The following is a 19,354-nucleotide window of genomic DNA, read 5'->3' as shown; positions in this document are numbered from 1 at the left end:
AAGCTTAACATGTGTTTTACTGCTTAATTGAATAATGAAGCGATGAGAGAAGAGGAAAAACCACACGTCCGAGGACTGCACCACAAGGCTGCCAGAGGAGGATTGTGCGGTGAAGGCTGAATATTTTGGTTTTAAAGCGGCCTTTTTAGAGGCACTGTGGCTACATTTCTGTCAGTGACACGTTCATTATCTTGTATACATGCCAAAACTAAATCCTGCCTGGAGTATTAAAAAAAAACTGACCACCCCAATTCCCTTTGTCACACTCTATCCATCAATGTGATCACAAAAGCAACTGTTTTAAGTGTAGCATCATGTTATGTAATTAAATCCATGCCTCATAATTTAGTTTGGCTAATATAAGCAAATGCAATCCATGTTAACTGGCGTTTTCACTAATGGAGCCTTTTTAAAGTCCATCTGGCAGCCTGTTTTCTTCCCGTAACTGTTTGGATGTTTGGCTGTTCTGGATGTATTTGTTGCTTTTTCCATCTCAGTTGTACACTGTGTTGAATCATATGCAAACTGTGGCGCAACACAATAACATGTCTCCTTACAAATTAACTTTAAAGTACTTATTAATTTGCAGGTGTTTGTTGCTTTTCGGTAAACTGAAACACAAAAAGATTGTAAGCATTTTTTTTCCTGTAATGTCACTTTCTCAGTGACAACAAAAAAAAAAAGTATTAGCAGTTTGTCTCACAGTCGTAGAAGGAGAAGACACTGCTGACAATGTGGATACATGACAGCCTGGACAGGAAGTGCTGACAAAGTTACACCCCTGTCACTACCTCAGCTGAACCTCAACAGAGAATAAAACATGTCAAAAACTGAAGGTAGTCACAGCAAACAATAAAAAAAAAAAAAAAATGAGCAGCCGTCGAATTAAATTTACGGCCTGGAGACACATATTCCACTTCCTACTATTTTTAATATATCATCATGCACCAGTTTGATTCCTGCAGCAGCTGATGTGCATCCTGCAACCTAACACTGCCTCAACCTGCTCCAATTTGCACAGAAATCCCTTAAATGTAAATATTTCAACGCAAAATAATATTATCACACAACGCAACTGAGTCAACATTAAGTCGAACATGTGAAGGACCGTATGCAGACACAAAACAAAACACAGAAAAGCCGTTTGGCAGATGGGTCGGCGACTGTGAAGGAGGACTGGGACCAGAACTGAACACAGCAGGTCTCCAGGCCATGATGACCACACCCAGGCCCAGCTGGAAACAATAAAAACCTCATACTCTTCATCTCTTGCTCTTTCCCTCCATCTCCTGTCCTTTATTGTTGCCCCTTCTCACTGCACCTCGTAGCACTTTAAACACTCAGCTTTAGCATCTCAATCTTTAGTCTTGTGTTTCTTTGAGCTTCTCTCTGTCCCTTGACAACCCTCTTTCTTTTGTCTGCCTTTATCAGCCTCTTTTCTAATCCTCCTTGGATCCCATTTAACAGAGAGGAGAGGGAGTGTCCACTGCATTCTCCATCACCACAGTAAACACGCAGTCAACTGAGTGAGCCATTCTCTCTGGCATGCACGCACAGGCCCCTTTAAAAAATAAAAAGCCAAAGGAAAACAGTGAGGTAGAAACAGATGGATGTCATTTGTTTTATAAAGACAGACAATGGCAATGAAATAGCGGGCAGAGAGGTATTCAGTTTTGCAAAAATTGCATATTTGGCACCATTTTCCTTTGCTGACCTCTCCTCAGATTGGTTTTGCGTGCAATTCATCACTGTTGATTAGTGAATCAGGGCTCAGGCTATCACTGTCATTCTGTTGGAGGACCATAGGTGTGGAGGTGCTCCGAATGCTAATGTAGTGTTGTCTCATCAGCATCAGAACAAAGCGGCGTGTGCACACCGACTGACACAGGACAGAGGGCATCATTATCACTGCCTGGATCGCTGCGAAGCATGTACCGCCCGGCCAATCACGTGCTCTGGCACTGAGCAGGCAGCCAATTAACGCCTCTTTTACTGGGATGCCTCAGGGCTGTGTGAGGAAAACAGGAAAATATGCCAGGCTCGCTATTTTATGGAAGAGCTGGAAGCACGGGAGATGGTGATTGAGTTTTTTTTTAGAACACAGATATGTAAAAAAGCACAGCAAGCAAACTATTCTCCTGAAGTTATCAATCCATCCACATCAGCTAAATGAGATTGTGTGAAGGACAAGCTCTGATAGCAGTAGTAGAGAGGGTTAGAGTATAGAGAGGGGTGACCGACACACATCAGTGATCTATGGATTCTCTGTCAGGCCTCTGCGGAGGATTATTCATTCCCCCTGCTCCACCCTTTGACTGTCTTGCATGACGTAACTGCTCTTAGTAGGCTGATCGACTTTAGATGTGCTGTGCACCACAGCGGCCGTTCTGGCATTCAAAACACACACATGCAAAAAAAAAAAAAAAAAAAAAGGTCACCATAGCAACCCTCTTCTCTTCAAGCGTGCCAGTGATATTTACAACCTCACCTCGAGAGAGCCTGAGAGGGGTTGGGCAAAATGCGAAATCACTTATAGAGGAAAACAACAACAACACCTTTTAAACAAACAGTCACACGCACTCTCTCGCACTAACACATGCATGCACATACAGCTCCACCCACAGGCGAGGCTCCTCCCAATACCCTGTCTGCATTGCACCAAAGAGAGCTGCATCTTTTCCAAGCCAGTTTAAGGAGACTCAGCAGCATCCAGCTACTTCTTATTCACATCCTCCGCTGTCTTCTCTCCCTCTCTTTTCCTTTTCTCTGGCTTAGAAGAATAGCGTACTTTAAATATTATAGAAGGAAAGGCGTCTTTATGTGCCATACTTTTCTTGTGTTACCAAGGTTACACTCCAAGGACAAGGTGTTTCTTGGTTTTGCTGAGCCAAACCTCTAGTGACACTTTCCTTTCAGCAGGTTTTCCGTAATTCTTCCATACGCCGACAAACCTTTACAAACAGCATCCCTGTATGTTTACTGCAGCGCTGTGCACATATGTCGTAGGGATTATGTGTCTATTGTGCAGGCGTGGGGAGAGGGGGGTGAGGGGTTACTGTGGCAGTATGAGGTGAATCAGCATTCTGTTCACGCCGCTTTTCGCTACACACTCGGCCAAACTGCTGAGGACTACAGTATGAGTCACATTTACGACCACAGGCAGGCATGCCCTGAGTCTACAGCGAAGAAACAGCCCCATATTATGCAGCTGTATGGAGGGAAAATGACAAAGCAACAGTAGCCACAGGAGGGATATCTTACATTTCTTGGTGCTGGAGTATCAAATGAGACCTACTTTAGATGTTGAGTAAAAACCACAAGCTGATTCGTTCAAAGGTGTTTTGACAGTTTTAGTCATTTATTGTGGTTCTTTTGCCGTTTTTCTACTCCAAACTTGAAATCAAGTTCTCATGGTTCGTATGTTTATGTACGTCCCCCTTGGTGACACACACTCATAGCTTCAGCTTGAAAACAAGTACAAATTAACTCAAATCAAAACTTATGGCTCCAAAAACAGCTGATTGCTGCTGGTAACAAAATGCTTAGAGTCAGAGGTTCAGGTATCACAAGATAATCTAGTGTCACAGATCTTAAAACTGACCTCTGTGTGTTAACATTTATCTGTCTCAGTGGGAGGTATTACTTCATAGTTTAATGCTTCACTCACTGACACAACACACACGCTTTACAGTTTGTCCACCAGTAAGCTGCATTCATTTCAAAATGCATCTTTTCCTCTAGAGGGAGGCTTCATACTTTTAAACAATGCCTTAAATTCTCTCCACAATACATCTGAAAGGCATTGCAGTGTGGATAGGGGGAAAAAAAGCTTTTTCCAAAAATATCAATGTACATGACATGATCTGGTGCATTGAAGCAGTAATGTTACTGAAACAGTACTGTTTGTTGTCTGAATAAGTACTTCTAAATTGTGTGCCTTGCTACAATGAAATCCAACACTGACCATGCAGAATAGGAGGACAGAGCAGAGGTTTAGACCGCTGAGACTCAGCACAATAACCAGGTCAGTCCCACTTCTTACCAAATGATGAAAGTAATGTACAGAAAAATGACCAGCAAGGTCTTACAAATACACACAGCATTCTCAGATTGTATCCACCTTACAATGCCACGTGGCCTCATTTGGGACCACATTAAGATCTCAAGGGAGCGAAGCGAATCCTTCAGATTGATTGATTTTATGCCTGAGAGAAGTGTATAAGCAGCAGGCAATATCACATCTCAGGCTGAAGACAAGAGTCTTTGCCAGGGGCTGAAAAGATAAGCTTGTCAGTTATCATTGGCATGCTGCAACTGTCAGGCAAAACAGTTCAACACAGAACAATGTCCATGAATAAAATCACAGGGATGAAACGGAAAGAGCAGACTAACTTTGCACTGCATTAGAGTATAAAAGGACTTCCCTAAGGGAAATATATGCCACATAGGCACATGTGCTACCATGAGGCTGATTAAAAGTTGTCTGCTTGGACTGATTTGGAAGTTTTATGACTCCCCTTCCCTCCCTTTTTCCTGCCTCCCTCGCTGCCCCTCGGCTGCTTTCATATGCTAATGGAGGGGGAATTGTGCGGGCCAACAGCCTGGAATTCCTCTCCACAAAGGAGAAATGGAGATGGAAGGAGAGAGGAGAGAAAGGGACAGACAGACAGACAGACAGAAAGAGAGAGACCAGAGAAAAGTGGGCTGATGCACATCAGAGGCCCAAATCACTGTCCAATGAAGATTTCACTAAGAGCACAATAAGCCCAAGTGTGGCCTGTGTGTTTCTAGTGTATGTTAGGTTACTTCACTAGTTTTGTTTGGCTTAGGGCTGCAACAATTATTCTAATTCCTGATTCATTTGCAGCTTCTTTTCTCAAATAATCAACTAATATTCAGTCTGTACAATGTCAGAAATTATCAAAAAATGTTATTTTACTTAAACATTCTGTATTTATTTATTAGTAGATGGACAGAAAATTGATATAATTGTCAATTGCATGTCTTTGGGTTTAGGGCTGTTGGGTAGGTACATTTTCTCACTATTTCTGGCATTTTATGGGTGAAACAATTAGAGCTGCAACTAAAGATTACTTATTGATTAATCTGCAGAATATTGTCTATTAATCTGTTCATCGTTTAGTCCATGGATTGTCATATGATAAAAAAAATAATCACTACATATAACCCTACTATTATATCATTTAAGTGTTTGTTAACCCATTTCTTGCTTGCCTTGTAATTGTCTCTTAGTCCAAAAACAGCACTGAAGGGGCACATGGGAAGCCCTTTCTGCTGTGTTGGGTGTGGTCCATCACTACAGGGATGTCAGTTGAGGTGGCTACCAATGCACCATTGAGGAAGCCATCCCCCCACATTAAAGGCTCAGAGACAGGGACATCCAAACAAAGAGGAGGACATACACACCACCCTGACATCCAGCCAGCCACCTCGGCCCAACCCTTCAGAGACAGAGAGCAGGTGGGCCAATTAGGGTCCCCAGGGTCCCCCCACCCAGATGCAAGCAAAGCCCTGTATAATTGGTTTCCTCATCTATGAATTATTAATCCTGGTTGCTCTTTGAGGTTTTTGACAGGGTAGGATCATGACAGTGCGCCCTCTGACACAGACTCTCCTGTTTAACCCCCAGTGCCATGTTAAAACTAGGCTACTCCTCAGAACAAAGTGGGGAGACTCGAACACATCCAAGGGCTCACACAACAACCAGGGGTGTATCGATGCTATCTATGACTGTTTTAGACAACATCCACAACACTTTAAAATTTTACTTTCATTTAAAAGTATATTAAAACATTGTCTTATAGCTTTATCTATCACATTTTTTGCTAAAACTGATGTTGGGGAAGGAAATAATGCAGGGAAGCAACATTTCACAGCATAATCCAATGCATCAACTAGGGAGAGAAAGGGATTTTCTTTTGATGGTAGAGCTAGAGGTACAGCATGGGATGCGTTGGTAAAAAAATTTATAAATGATAGATCCTCTCTCTTATATAGTTTTATGGCTGCAACTAATGATTATTTTCATTATCGATAAGTCTGACATGTCAAACAACTGTCACAACTTCCAAAAGGCCATGATGATTTCTTCAAACGTCTTGCTTTGTTCGACCAAAAGTCAAAAAAAATATTCAATATACAACGACGTATGGCAAAGACAAGCAACAGATTCACTCATTTAGGAAGTTAAAGCCAGAGAATGTTTGGCATTTTTGTCATTCTAATCACTGAAATGATTAATCGATTCGATCAAAATAACTGATCATTTTTCCGTTGATCAACAAACCCACTGACCCACTGTTTCAGCTCTAAATGGTTTTGTGACTGTGTTTTTTTTATTTTTTGCTTCCCTGAGACCTAAATGGATGCCATTGTTCATGAGAATGCTAAAGATCAAACTATAACAAACCAAATATTTCTGGCACGCCAATACAGCTGAGGCCCTGCTGTTTTTGGTGGCAGTGTTGTTGCTTCCCTGGCTCCTCTCTCTGTGTCTCACACCAGGTGTTAGCCTGTAAATATTTCATGAGCCCTCTGTGCTGTGCTACTGGCGCACAAAGGCCGTTTTCAGCGCCTCGGACAGCAGAGGCTCTCTGGAAACAGAGGCCTATCAGTTCGGCTTGGGACGCAAACAATTTTCAGCACTGCTAAAATTAAATTAGGGGAAGGGGCATACCACAGAGCAGCTCTGCCGCAATGTTTGGCACGGCAAGACTTCTTTACTCCTCGCATCAGGCATTCCGTCTCAAAATGAAAAAGGAGAGAGGGGGAAAAAAAGTGCATGAAACAATGAGCTGTCTGTGTGAGTTTCCAGAGAAAAAGCTGAAAAGGCATGTATATGAGATATGAAGTGTTAGTAAGGGTGCCAAGTTGACTTCTGTGCATATAGAGACAAATGGATACATACAAGATAGCACCACAAAGAGCGCTGTATGATGGCGAGAACGTCGATATTCATATGCTCAGATTCATGGGCAAACACGTCATTCTCTGAACATAGACAGGCTTCGACCTTTGCACCCTTGCACTTAACATCCCATCCCATTACAAGGGGACATCTTCCACTGGATTTTACCAGCCAGCCTTTGATCGAAGACTGTGTCCAAAATTTGCAGTTTCCCAAATTACCAATGGGAGGGGATCATTTCAATGTAGCTCCACTTGTTGCAAGATATTTTATTTTAAATGTCAAACGGCTAATTTAACTCATTTACTACAATAACATCTTGCCAAGCCACGAGAAATTTAGATTTAAGTCCAAAAATCACTTGTGAAATACCTTGATAAGACTCATTTTTGAAAATCAAGTTTAGTCTCAAGCCACCTGAGGCTGCACGAGGCACTCTGTCTGCAAGAGCAGGGACACTCAGAGGTCAGCATGCCAAGCACTCCAGAGTCTCCAGTTCCACACTGCACTACTGAAGGAATTCTGGCTATTAATACACGAGATGTCAGGGATGCCTTTCCTGGAGAACTCCTGAGATAATATGGGACAGAAAGGAAGGCATAAAAAGGGTGAGGAAGGGTGACCAAAATCTACAGGTAGAAAAAAAAGAAGCATGCTGCACATTCAGCTGCATCAAAAACAACTCTTGTATTAATGCAGTACAATACATTATGACTAGATCAGTAAGGTGTATAGGCCAGCCTGATGTTTGGAGAGGCTGTCCTGCTTTAGAAGGTTACTAGTTTGATGCCCCAATAGCTGCCAGTTTGCCATATCGTAAGAAACTATTAGGGCTAGTGGTTAGGGTGTATACTATATACAGTATTCACAACGTCCCCAGCTCGATTTCGGGCCAGGGACTTGTTTTTGCATGTCCCTCCCTTATCCCTCTCCCCATGTTTCCTGTCAAACAGTACTTTCACTATCAGTAAAAAAAAATGCCAGAAAATAATATTAAAAAAGGAAAACTAATTCCCTACTTGCACATCTTATAGTCTTATAAGTCAAATGCTTACAACATGAAGAGAGAACTGACCTGGTTGTTCCAGGAGCAGTATAGATCACAGATTAGGCTCCAGTTGTTGTTAATCATACAGTCGAGAACTTTAAGATGAGCCATTTTATGTTTCACTGAAGAAATACACGCTGCCCAGACACCGGCCCCTCAGCTGTGTGTACCCAACCCCGCTGTTCCCAGCGGCGTCCTGCTGGCAGCAACACTCCTCGATGCCACCTTGATGGAGAGGAGGGTGAGAGGAGGCGGGAGGGGATCATCAGCAGAAGGCAAAGGGTGCATCTCCGTGCCCATCTGCGAACGCAGCAGGCATCCTATCCGCCGTGGCTGTCGCCCCAGCCGCGCTTCATTAGCAATATGTTAATGATTCATGCCGCAGAAAAACTCTAGGGATTATCTTAGATGTAAGATTTTTTAAAAAAAACAGCCTTCCTGAGACAAGGATGCAGCAGGAAAAGAGTAATTAGCCGTCCAGAGCAAAAAAGTCCACCTGGCTATGCATCACCATGGTTACGCAGCAGAATGCAGACTGACCGGTGGAGGAGAAGCCTAAAAGACGACGAAGCATACTGCACTTTTTCTTGTCATCAGCCTCTGCATTTTGGTAGCCCTCCCTCTCTGTCTCTCTTTCTGTGATGGTGTCTCTTCCCAGATGTCTGTGCCTCCCTGTGCTCGTCTCCGCAGTCGTACCAGGCTGAGGCAGCCTGAGAATCAGATCAGAGGCTCACTCTAAATCATCAAGCATCATGCCGTCATGCAGGACATAACCAGCAACAGACTGGTTTCCCTCTTTTTCTCTCTGACCCTTCTGGACAGACTCAATGTACACCTTCCACCGCTGTCTCTCGTTAAAGTGACAATACACCTAAGGCTTGTATCACCTCAAGATCACCCCACTTTCAATTGTCTGTGTGATACTGTAAAACCTGCAGAGGAGGGGACTGGGCAAGCTCTCTGCCTCTTACTCCATATCTGACCGATTCTGCACTTTGCCAGCAATGCGGGACTCTATCCTGCCTGAGTTCTTTATTTCCTCACTCTGCAAAAAAAAAAAAAATCTTTACTCTACCTTGCAGGGGGAAGACTCCCCGACAAAAGGCAAGAGGAGTGCTGCAGCCCCTACTACTGCAAAGCAAAAACTCAACTCGGCTCTCTTAAGTAAATGAACATTAAGTTAAAGACTTCCTGTCACCATGGGATGTCAAAGAAATCAAGCTTTTGAGGGAGGAAAATATGCCGGAAATGCATGAAGAGAGAATTAGGAAACTACTGGATGCCAGTAAATAGTTGTCTGGGATTGTTTATGTTCCTTCCACCCTTTGATGCACTGTGACATCCAGATGGTTGTGATTGTGACATTAGCTGCAAGGCAGCTTCATCAGTGAGATGCTCTAAGCTCACTTCAATGAGAAATGCCACGAGGAGCAAGGAGTAGCCTGAGGTGTCTTTTTTTTTTTTTTAAACCCTTAGAACTACAAACTAGAAAGTGCTGATCCAGCCTTGAACTTTTTTTTTTTTTTTCCCCTTTCTCTCAATTGCAGGGATCCCCAGCCAATGTAACTGATCAGGAAAGCTCAACATCCACTGTGAATAAGGCCATCTAAAACCTGCACAGATGCAGCAATGTGTAGCTGTAAGCTTTCAATCAGAAGAAGTGGTACTGTATATTGTGTAAAAGCTGCATATCAGAGATAGATGTATCACAAAAAGATGGGTAAAAGACAACTTGAGTGATAATACAGACACACTCTGTCTTAGGTCAGGAGGCTACATACACACGTCTGGTCAGAAAGGTCAGCCAAGTCCCACAGGCCACGCTCGGTGTCCAGACATGGCAACCCTGGGCCCCACAACACACTATCAACAGAGCAGTTGGGGAGGTGATGATCACTCACTGCTCTCCTCTGCTCGCCCCCCATAACTCTTAAACCGCCTAGTGTTCCCCATTATCAACACACAACCTCTCAGGTTTCCTTAACCTGGGAGGCCAGGCCCCCAGTGGGAATGAATCACAGGAAACAGTGCTTATTCTCATACTGAAGAGTGAAAATAAGCACAATTTCAGCAGGACAAACCAAAAACCTTGTTTTTACATCCATCACATAGAGGGAGAAATATGTAAGACATGACCAAGACAAATTCTCAGAGACCCAAGGCTGACATCAGATGTGATGTCAGCCCACGCCACCCAGCTGTCTCCAGATTGCCAGATTTCTCTTGGCAAAAAAAGTCCCTGTTTTGCCATCTTGCGCTTAAAACAAAACATTACAAATGCTTAAGAAGTCAAAAGGGATTAATACGAGCAAATCTTCTACCAAGATCTGCAACAGTAAAGTACTGTTCACAAAACATCTAGGCCAGGCCAATCTCACAAATGGCCTAAATGCCAGGCAATGTTTTCAATAGGGCTGCAACTAACGATTATTTTCATAGTCGATTAATCTGTCGATTATTTTCTCGATTAATCGATTAGTTGTTTGATCTATAAAAATGTCAAAACATGGTGAAAAATGTGGATCAGTGTTTCCCAAAGCCTAAGAGGACGTCCTCAAATGTCTTGTTTTGTCCAAAACTCAAAGATATTCAGTTTACTGTCACAAAGGAGAGAAGAAACCAGAAGATATTCACATTTAACAAGCTGGAATCAGAGAAATCCCCAACACACACACACACACACACACACACACACACACACACACCCAGTACAAGCCAGCGGCAGGCCTGTAGAGAGTAAAAGCATGTGCCCTACCCCCAGTTGAAGCCAATACAATCCAATCAATCCTGAGTTATGGATCTCGTAGGGCTCTCTGGACACACACACACACACACACACACACACACACACACACACACACACACACACACACACAAACAGAGCTACAGTGTGCAAAACAACAGGGAGTGCAAGCATGTTTAAGGATGCTGAGGTCATTTCACTGACAGAAAATAGATAACGGCGTCAGGCAGAGAAATATAACTCCATGACAGTCATGTGGGGACCTGAAGCTTATTAGGATGGCTGACAGGCGGGTTATTAAATTCAGTGAAGAAGAGGTAGAGTTATTACACATTTTTGCCAACAGCTGTATCCACTGCAGACCAGTCCAATGTATTAAGACTGCAGGTGGGAGTTTATTGTACGTAAATCAGCTGTTGATGGGATCCAACCTGCACCTTTTAGAGCTTGAACTAAAGATTAATGTCATTATTTATTATTCTGCTGATGAATTTCTTTTTAAATAATTGCTTAGTCTATAAACAGTCTGACAATGAAAGAAATGCCCATCGCAAGTTTCCAGAACCCAATGGTATGTCTTCAGACTGCTTGCTGTGTCCAAGGACATTCAATTTATAATGACATTTAAACTGAGATAAGCAGAAAATCTTACTTGGATGACATAAACCCAGTGGTTTTTCTAGCAATAACTGCTAGTCTACAATTAAGCAGTTGTGGTCAATTCGGGGGAATTATATTTACTGTCATAGACGACTTGCTGTGAGTTCAGTCTTGAGCTTTAGAAGCGTTTACAGCCAATCGGAGAGGACTGGAGCTGCCTAAACAGAGTGGCTCTGCCATTTGGTGGCTTCTCTGCCATCCAAAAGTGAAAAAAATGTAATGTCCGCAACACTGCTTTAAGCTCCCATATTTACTACAAAGGCAACGTTTCGACCCTGCTGGGTCTTCTTCAGGCCATCCATTCATGAAATCATTTCTTCATCAGGGTGCCCTTGTTCATTTCCACTGCTGACGCTGACAGGAAATAATGTGGTTTCCTGCCAAGACCTCAAAGCCCACACTAATACCGTGGGTTAAGAGATGTCCTGATAACAGCCAGTTACATAAGAGTTGATTTTAAATAAATACCGCTTATGCACACGTGGTTATATGCACTTTTACATACAAAATACAAAAGTTGAAAGTCCCTCCAAGAGTCACAGGAAAAAACTTTCTTGCAGAAAATGACTTAAATCTCTGTCTATGTGCACTGTATGTGAAATGTATGGCCTTTCCCGTGTGAAAATGCTACTTGGCTGCAGTCTATATATCTATTATCTACCAGCCACTACACAGTGCTTTACACAATTCCTGGCTTATAAAGACCGTAGGGTGTAAAATATGACACCGCCTTAAGAAATGAGCTTCGCGGATAAACTGAGCACTAAATGCTCTTCACACACACACACTCCTGACTAGTGTATGTCCTGTCTTGTAGCCAAAGATAGGGGGCGAGTGTTTTGACGGAGATGCCTTGGGCATGTGTAATGGATAGCGTCTCAGCCTCACTAAGCATTAGACTGGTTCTGTTCTGCCTGTCTGCCTGCATCTGCAACCCTTCCCCCTCTCCAAACTCCTTCCTCTCACCATCTTCTTTCCGCCCTCCTTTTATTTTACGGAGGGACGGGGGCATCCAGGCAGAAGAGGCTGTGACACTGAGCCAATTGGCAAAAGAGAGAACAACAAACGATGAAAAGAAAAAAGGGTGGCATTTTTTTTCCAATGGTTCAACTTTTCGTCTGCTTCGACACCCCTGCCCTCTCCCCGCTCCCTCCCTTCCTCCCTCGACACATCCATCCATCAATCATTCAGCCATGCCTGTGGTCAGTGGAATAATGGCATCTAATATGACTGTGGCCCGTCTGGACTTGAACAGACTGCGGGATGACATGCAGAGGAGCCGTGCCGAGCGTGAACGTCACCTCTCCACAAGAGGAAAAAGATAAGGGGGCCGCCCGACACACATTAGTACATAGTACACACACACATTTTGGTTGACCTTGCATACGACACGGCACGTGTACAGATTTCCCTTTTTGTCTTTTCCAGGAAAGAAATAGCAACAATAGCTGGGAAGTCTGATTCCGATAAGAGATGCCAGAACACACACTCCTTTTCAAAGTTTCAGTTTGATGCTAATAACTGTGAGGCAGATCTGGTGTTTCCAAACCAGGGTTCTTGGTTATTCCCATGACACTTTCTCTCTGTGAGTGTATGTGCTAAAAGACAGAAGCCCGGTCATGTCCAGGTCAGTGTCTTGTTCACTCAATAGGAGAAAAAAAAACGATGTGCTGCACGAGACACATTTGCTTTTCAAATCTATGCAAATTAAAATGGTTTTGTCACTGCTCTGATTGATGAACTGCCATGGCTCTAAACACTGATAAAAGTGCAGGTCATTGCCTTGTGGAGACACTGTAATCTCTTTTCTGACTTTTTTTTTTTTCCTTGCAATGACTAAAATAAACCATCACACTTTTAAAAACTGAGATCATAGTGCAGCTTAATTAGGGCTGGGATGTGACACTGGAAATGTAAGTGGCTACCAGCTGGGTATGTATGTGGAAAAACTAAGAAGAGACTGAGATTAAGTCTTCATGTTTCCACAGAAAAAAAAAAAAACAAGCTCTCATATGGCACAAACTGACCACTGTCGCATTCCCAGACCTCTAAAATCACAGTGTCCTGACCAACAGCCACATATTCACTGCTTGTAACAGCATTCAGGAGAAAGGCGACAGCGATTCCAGTACAGTGATTCCATTTTTCCCTCACCGGCATTCATCTTTCCATTAGGGCTGTCCTCGACTAAAGAAATTCTCGACTAACACTTATATGATTTTGTCGATTAATCGATTAGTTGATGTAATCGACAGAGCTGTGCTCTTTGAGAGGTTGTTAAGACTAGAAAAGCACAATATAAATGTAGTTAATTAACCATCTGTAAAACTGCTTTTCTCCACAATTAATCCTGCAAAAGCACCACTTTAAATCTTGTGTTTACCAGAAATGTGCCCATAAGTTTCTTGGAAATGAGTAATTAACCATGAATAAGCATAAAAAATTACTTATCAACTAAAGAAATCTTAGTCGACTAAGACCAAAACGACCGATTAGTCGACTAATCGACTAAGAGGTGGCAGCCCTACTTTCCATGGGTTAAATATAGCATCACACAAAACACGCGGGAATAGAGGACGGGTGAAAGACAAGCATGTGGATGGGGGAGAGTGAAGAAAAAAAAAGAGCAGGGGTTTATGGAGTTGGGAGGGGCTATATTTAGAGCAAAGCAGAGAGCATCACTAGCACTCACAGCACCGCCATTGGTTTTATCCACCCTAACATGAATAAGGGATGTGATCAATACCTGCTAGAGAGTGGTTAACCATTGTGTTTGTTTTCCTTTATCCACTATTCTTATTTTCTATATGCGTTGTCGGCACAAATGTACATTACAGACTTGGCTAATTGAAATTGAAAATGTCAAACTGTATTTAAGTGAGGAAGAGAGCGAGGGAGACAGGAAGACAACCAGCTGAAGTGAAGTGCTTACAGAGGCATATATACTGACACCCATTTAGAGCTGTAACCAACAATTGTTTTCTGAATCAATTCATCTGCTTTTTTGTTTTGTTCGATTAATCCATTAATTGTTCAGTCTACCAAATGTCTTGTTTGGTCCGGAGAAAGCAGCAGATCATTACATTGGAGAAGCTGGAAATTTAAGATTTTTTTTCATTTTTACTTGGAAAAAAAAAGACTGAAATGATTAATGAATGCCGATTACTTTTCTTTCTATTGACTAATCGACTGAGCATTTCAGCTTCCATTACCTCACAATAGCCAACATCCCATTATAACAGTAAACACAACAGCAGTGGAGAGATCTCAACAAAAGGAGCAGGTGTGTTTTATGAAATTTAAAAGAAAACTGTCGACAACCATGGCAGCCGTAAAGCCAACCGCTATGCTGCTAACGAGACCTGAAACGATTAGAAATAACCGGCAGCTCTTTTGGGAATCGTTTGTCATTTTTTCAATCAATCAAATTGTCACTATTTTCTGACATTTTATGGACTTTGAGAAAATTGCCTGATTAATCAAAATCGTTTCGTTTTGTCCCTTTGTTTATCAATCTTTTTCCCCAATTATCTTTCTCTTAAGATGTATAGAACTGAGCCTCAGCTGCTTTATAACAACGCTGTAAGGTATCAGTGTGACAGCAGGTCGAGTTAGGTAGAGAATGAGGCAGAGAGAGAGAGAGAGAGAGAGAGAGAGAGAGAGAGAGAGAGAGAGAGAGAGAGAGAGAGAGAGAGAGAAGCAGACGTTATACACTTGGGGTGTTTTTCCCTTAATGATCAGGGCAGCTGTGCCTAAATTACCCCAGCGTTGCTACCATTGCTCTGGCGGTAGCAGGGCGGGGTGGGTGTCTGTATACGTGTGTGTGTGTGTGTGTGTGTGTGTGTGTGTGTGTGTGTGTGTGTGTGTGTGTGTGTGGGGAAGAGCCCTTGCAATCTCCCTCATTAGCGAGCCAACATGATGCAGCAGCAGAGGCGGTGGAGGGGGGCTCTTCCCGCCTGGGGTCTCAACTCTCGGGGGGGGGGGGGGGAATTGGGTGAGAATTGTGTTTGTGTCGTAAGAGGCATCAGGTAGATAAAAAAAGACCTGCCTGGCTCTCATGTCAAGCCCCCGGGCTGCAAACAATCAGGATAAACACCGGTACTGAATGACAGGTGACTCACGGCGTCTACAGCGGTGTAGAGACTGTGTGCCAAAAACTTCCTGGCCCTCAGGTCATAAAGAAACCGATGGCATCAAATTTCACTTTTATCAGGGGTAACCATGCACTTGCAAAGCACTCTTCTTCACATGGCATCCTCATCTTTCTTGGGCCCATTTTCAACCACTAATGCTGAAGTGACCCATACAAATCTTTAAAAAACCTGTGGGTTTGAGCTATAAAAGATGACCAAAGATTGCGAGAATCTAAGAAGTTAGTGGAGACGCAGCTTGTGTTGAGAAGTAATAGGTGTATTTTTGGTGCTTCTGCTCAACAGTTTGGTAGGCTGTGGTGGATGTAGCTTTGTTCAGTGAGGGAGAGTTAAGTTATCTTACAGGAAACATTTGTTAGATTGCAGGAACTGATGTGAGGAAAACCACACGCAGTGATACTTGAAGCGGCCAGTAGAGAAGAAAGTTAAAAAAAAAAGTCATGACAGCTACTCACTCCTGTCTGTTTATCTCATGAATTCTCAGATGAATCGATCTGACAGTACACAAAACATTGAAAGAAAAACTAAGGAAGAAATCTTCTCATTAAGACAAATATCTGCTCCTCATTAACTCCATCAACTGTCTCAAAAACTCCAGCGCTGTTAGGATGCTGCTTTGCCCCATTCCCATCAATTTATGTCCTCCATCCTTAGCTAGTTCTGATATAGTAAGAGGATTACAGCCACACACACACACACACACACACACACACACAGAGCAATGTCACCATTTTCTGATGATGGATTAATCCAAAACATGCCACCGCTGCAATGCTGTAATGACATGCATCAAGCCTAGCTGGACTATGATGATGATTACGATGATGTAACCTTGAAGCTACCGTGCGTAACAGGAAAAGGATGAGCTCTCTACAATGTGCCATTTACCAGGGTTTGGCATGCAGACCCAAAAGACCCAGTAAGATTAGCAATGCAAGTAGAAAACTCTCTTTGTGCACGTAAACAGTTCTCAGAGTGAGAAAGAAATGAACCTAGTAACCTCAGGCACTGGCAGATGTGATGTGATGTGAGCTGCAACACTTAGCTCACACTCACTCTGTTTCTCTCTGAGTGCAGACACACTTCAACTTCTGCTGGCATGTCACAAGTTTTCTGAACGTGAGGATACCTTTGAACCACCGCTGACGAAGTTATAGTCACTAAGTAGTCTTTTCATGGACGCTTCACGTATCCAGGTGACAGTTCTATCTACTGAATTGCATGTTTTCCACTCCAGTCGAGTAGTATAAAGCTTCTATTGTGTCAAAAATAGAAGTTCCAAGAGGAATATGGGAAACATACAGTATTTATAATTCCCCTCTGCCACACGCAGTCTACTTATTTAATATATCAGCAGATACTTGTGAATGCATCACAAAAGATAAAAGAAAGAATCAAAAGCCACCATGACAGAGCTGTACAAGCACGCACACTTGCAAAAATTAAACCAGACTGAAAACAGTGAACAGTAACAGCCTGGGATCCAGACACATCTCTATCCAAAGTCTTACCTCGCAAGACGGAGTTATGGCTGTGTGTTTACTCTCTTCATTGTCCTGTGGTGAATCACTCCAACGTGCTGCCATCATTTCATTTCAAACCGCAGAGGAGGGAGAAGTCCTTTAGAGACCACATTGAGGTGAGGATGATGAAGCCAAAAAAAAAAACACAAGAAAAAGAAATAAAAAAGGAAAAGGAAAAATATCCTAATCCACACCGTCCTCCTTCTTCATGTCCATCAGTGGCTGAAATCTAAACAAAAAGAACACAAGTTAGTGAAGTAAATGCTGTCCAGAGTGTCCCTGTCCCATCATAGCGTTTATTCTTTATGTATTTATTCATTTCAGATTTGAGCCTGGGCATCTCACTGTAGCCAAATAGCAGCACCATGAAGAGAACCACCAGAAGATACCCTGAAATGCATTTGTGAACAATACTATAGCCATTAAATGTCACATGAAAGCTCAAAGTCCCTAAATGTATGATGAGCCTGGTCAACCAAGGACAGCCTGACATCCTAACTCTCCTAACTCAAAATGAAGAATGCTATTTTGATATTACAGCAAAATAATCTATTTATAGGTCGCTATAATACCTTAAATGCTGGGATAAAATGAGCTTTAAAATAAAGTACACTGAGATCAATATAGAGAGTAATAGTATGGTGATTTTTCAGATGGTATGCCAAGACTTTAAGGTTAATGTAAAATGCAATTTATGGTAAACATTAACATACTACTATTCAATTAATGGAGAGTGCATATGGCTAAAAGTGAGTAATGGCAGGTGGATTGTCGAGGTATTTTTTGCAACCCTTGATTAAACAATGTCTGACGACTGACACCTCTGTAATATTATTTGCACACAGGGAGGGAAAAAACGAGACGTGCATGTCAAATAAAAGCGGAATTCGTGGCTCTCTGCTGGGCGAAACGCATTAGGATTGTGGTGTTAAAAGCGCCACACCAGCCATCATGAATTAAGCCATACCCTAATATAAACAGCCATGATTGGATGCTAAATACTCTCTTACGACATGACACACATACACTGCAACCGACCCATTTTCTTTATTTTCCCAGTCGCTTTAAGCAAGACAATCCCCTTTCGCTGCTTACTACGGGTTGCTGTTGACACATATTCGCTAACAGGCGGACGACAGGTTGTTGCTGTGGCTATAATTGTGTGAACACCAAAAACCTACCTGTTACAAATTCAGAAAACTACTCCGAAATGAGAAAAACAACACATTGTCCATGATTCTGGGAAGAGTAGGGTGTTTGTTAGAAGCCTCGGTCGATCCAAAAATGGGTTAAAAAGGCTGTCAAGAGATTACAAAGCGGGATGTTCAGTCTCCTTTTGGAGATACACTGACTGACCGCTGAGGCTCACTACCTGTTAGGAAAAACACACTGGAAAGAACACGGTAAACGCCCTTCAGTGTGCATGTCTTCGTCAGGAAGACCCGATAAAAAATAAACCTCTGGTGTTCATTCATTTCCCATCATTTCCAAACTTTAATTCGATGCTAAAATAGCCAAAATAGAAACAAAAAAGTAACATGTACTCCTACGTGGTCCCCAGTTGGCGGCGCGACAATCTGTGTATAGATGGACGAATCTCCCGACTCTACTGAAGCCCCGCCCCTAAGCTTGCCCCCTCGCAGGGTGTCGTCCAATCAGATGGGCAGATTAAATTTGGAATTTTAAAGCGGGCCAATTGGAGTCGTTGTTACATAACAATTACAATATAGAGTGGAAGCTGGTCCATTCTGGTCACTAGCTGAAAATCACAATGTAGAAACGTTGTCTTTTATGTTATAAGGAGTGGTGGAAAGTAACTAGGTGCTATGTACCTTGACCTTTACTCTAAATACTAAAATTTAGAGGTATTTGTTCTTTATTGAGTTTTTCCATTTTATGCTACTCTATTACATCCCAGAGATGAATATCGTACTTGTTACTCCACTATTACTCCTCTATATTTATTTATTTTATTACTATAGTTACTTTACAGATTATAAGTTTTTATATAAAGCATGCCATCATCAAGACCAAGAAGAGAGAGCACTTCACCCTTGTGTTAGCTGAACTGCACTGGCTCCCTGTTTCTTATAGAATTGATTTTAAGGTTATGTTAATCACTTATAAAGCTCTGACTGGCATAGCACCTTCATATATCTCTGAGATTTTAGTATCTTATCAACCACAAAGGAAACTTAGATCTTCCAGTGCTAATCTTTTGATTATACCCAAAGTGCTCCACAAGCAAAATGAAGAAGCTGCTTTTATCCACTATGCACCAAAGCTATGGAACACCCTGCC

General features: G+C 42.4%; 1 protein-coding gene across 2 annotated transcripts in view; it reads right to left on the bottom strand.

Annotated features, from left to right (window-relative positions):
- LOC116048555 (rho GTPase-activating protein 21) overlaps window positions 1–18,642 on the bottom strand; it is an 85,852-nt gene extending 67,210 nt beyond the window's left edge. Inside the window, exons 1-2 of one of the 2 annotated variants that reach the window (XM_031297695.2) lie at window positions 18,235–18,642; window positions 17,042–17,282 (exon numbers count right to left, since the gene is read on the bottom strand). In XM_031297695.2, coding sequence (XP_031153555.1) covers window positions 17,042–17,119 — 78 coding nt within the window. In that variant the 5' untranslated portion in view covers window positions 17,120–17,282; window positions 18,235–18,642. Of the gene's footprint in view, window positions 1–8,003; window positions 8,202–17,041; window positions 17,283–18,234 lie in introns of those variants that run through there. The other variant, XM_031297694.2, reaches the window with a different exon arrangement.
- Window positions 18,643–19,354: the final 712 nt, after the last annotated feature.

The sequence above is a fragment of the Sander lucioperca genome, chromosome 23, assembly GCF_008315115.2.
Source record: "Sander lucioperca isolate FBNREF2018 chromosome 23, SLUC_FBN_1.2, whole genome shotgun sequence".
Taxonomy (NCBI): Eukaryota; Metazoa; Chordata; class Actinopteri; order Perciformes; family Percidae; genus Sander; species Sander lucioperca.
The sequence above is the reverse complement of the archived record's forward strand: the minus strand, read 5'-3'. Positions and strand labels throughout refer to the sequence as shown.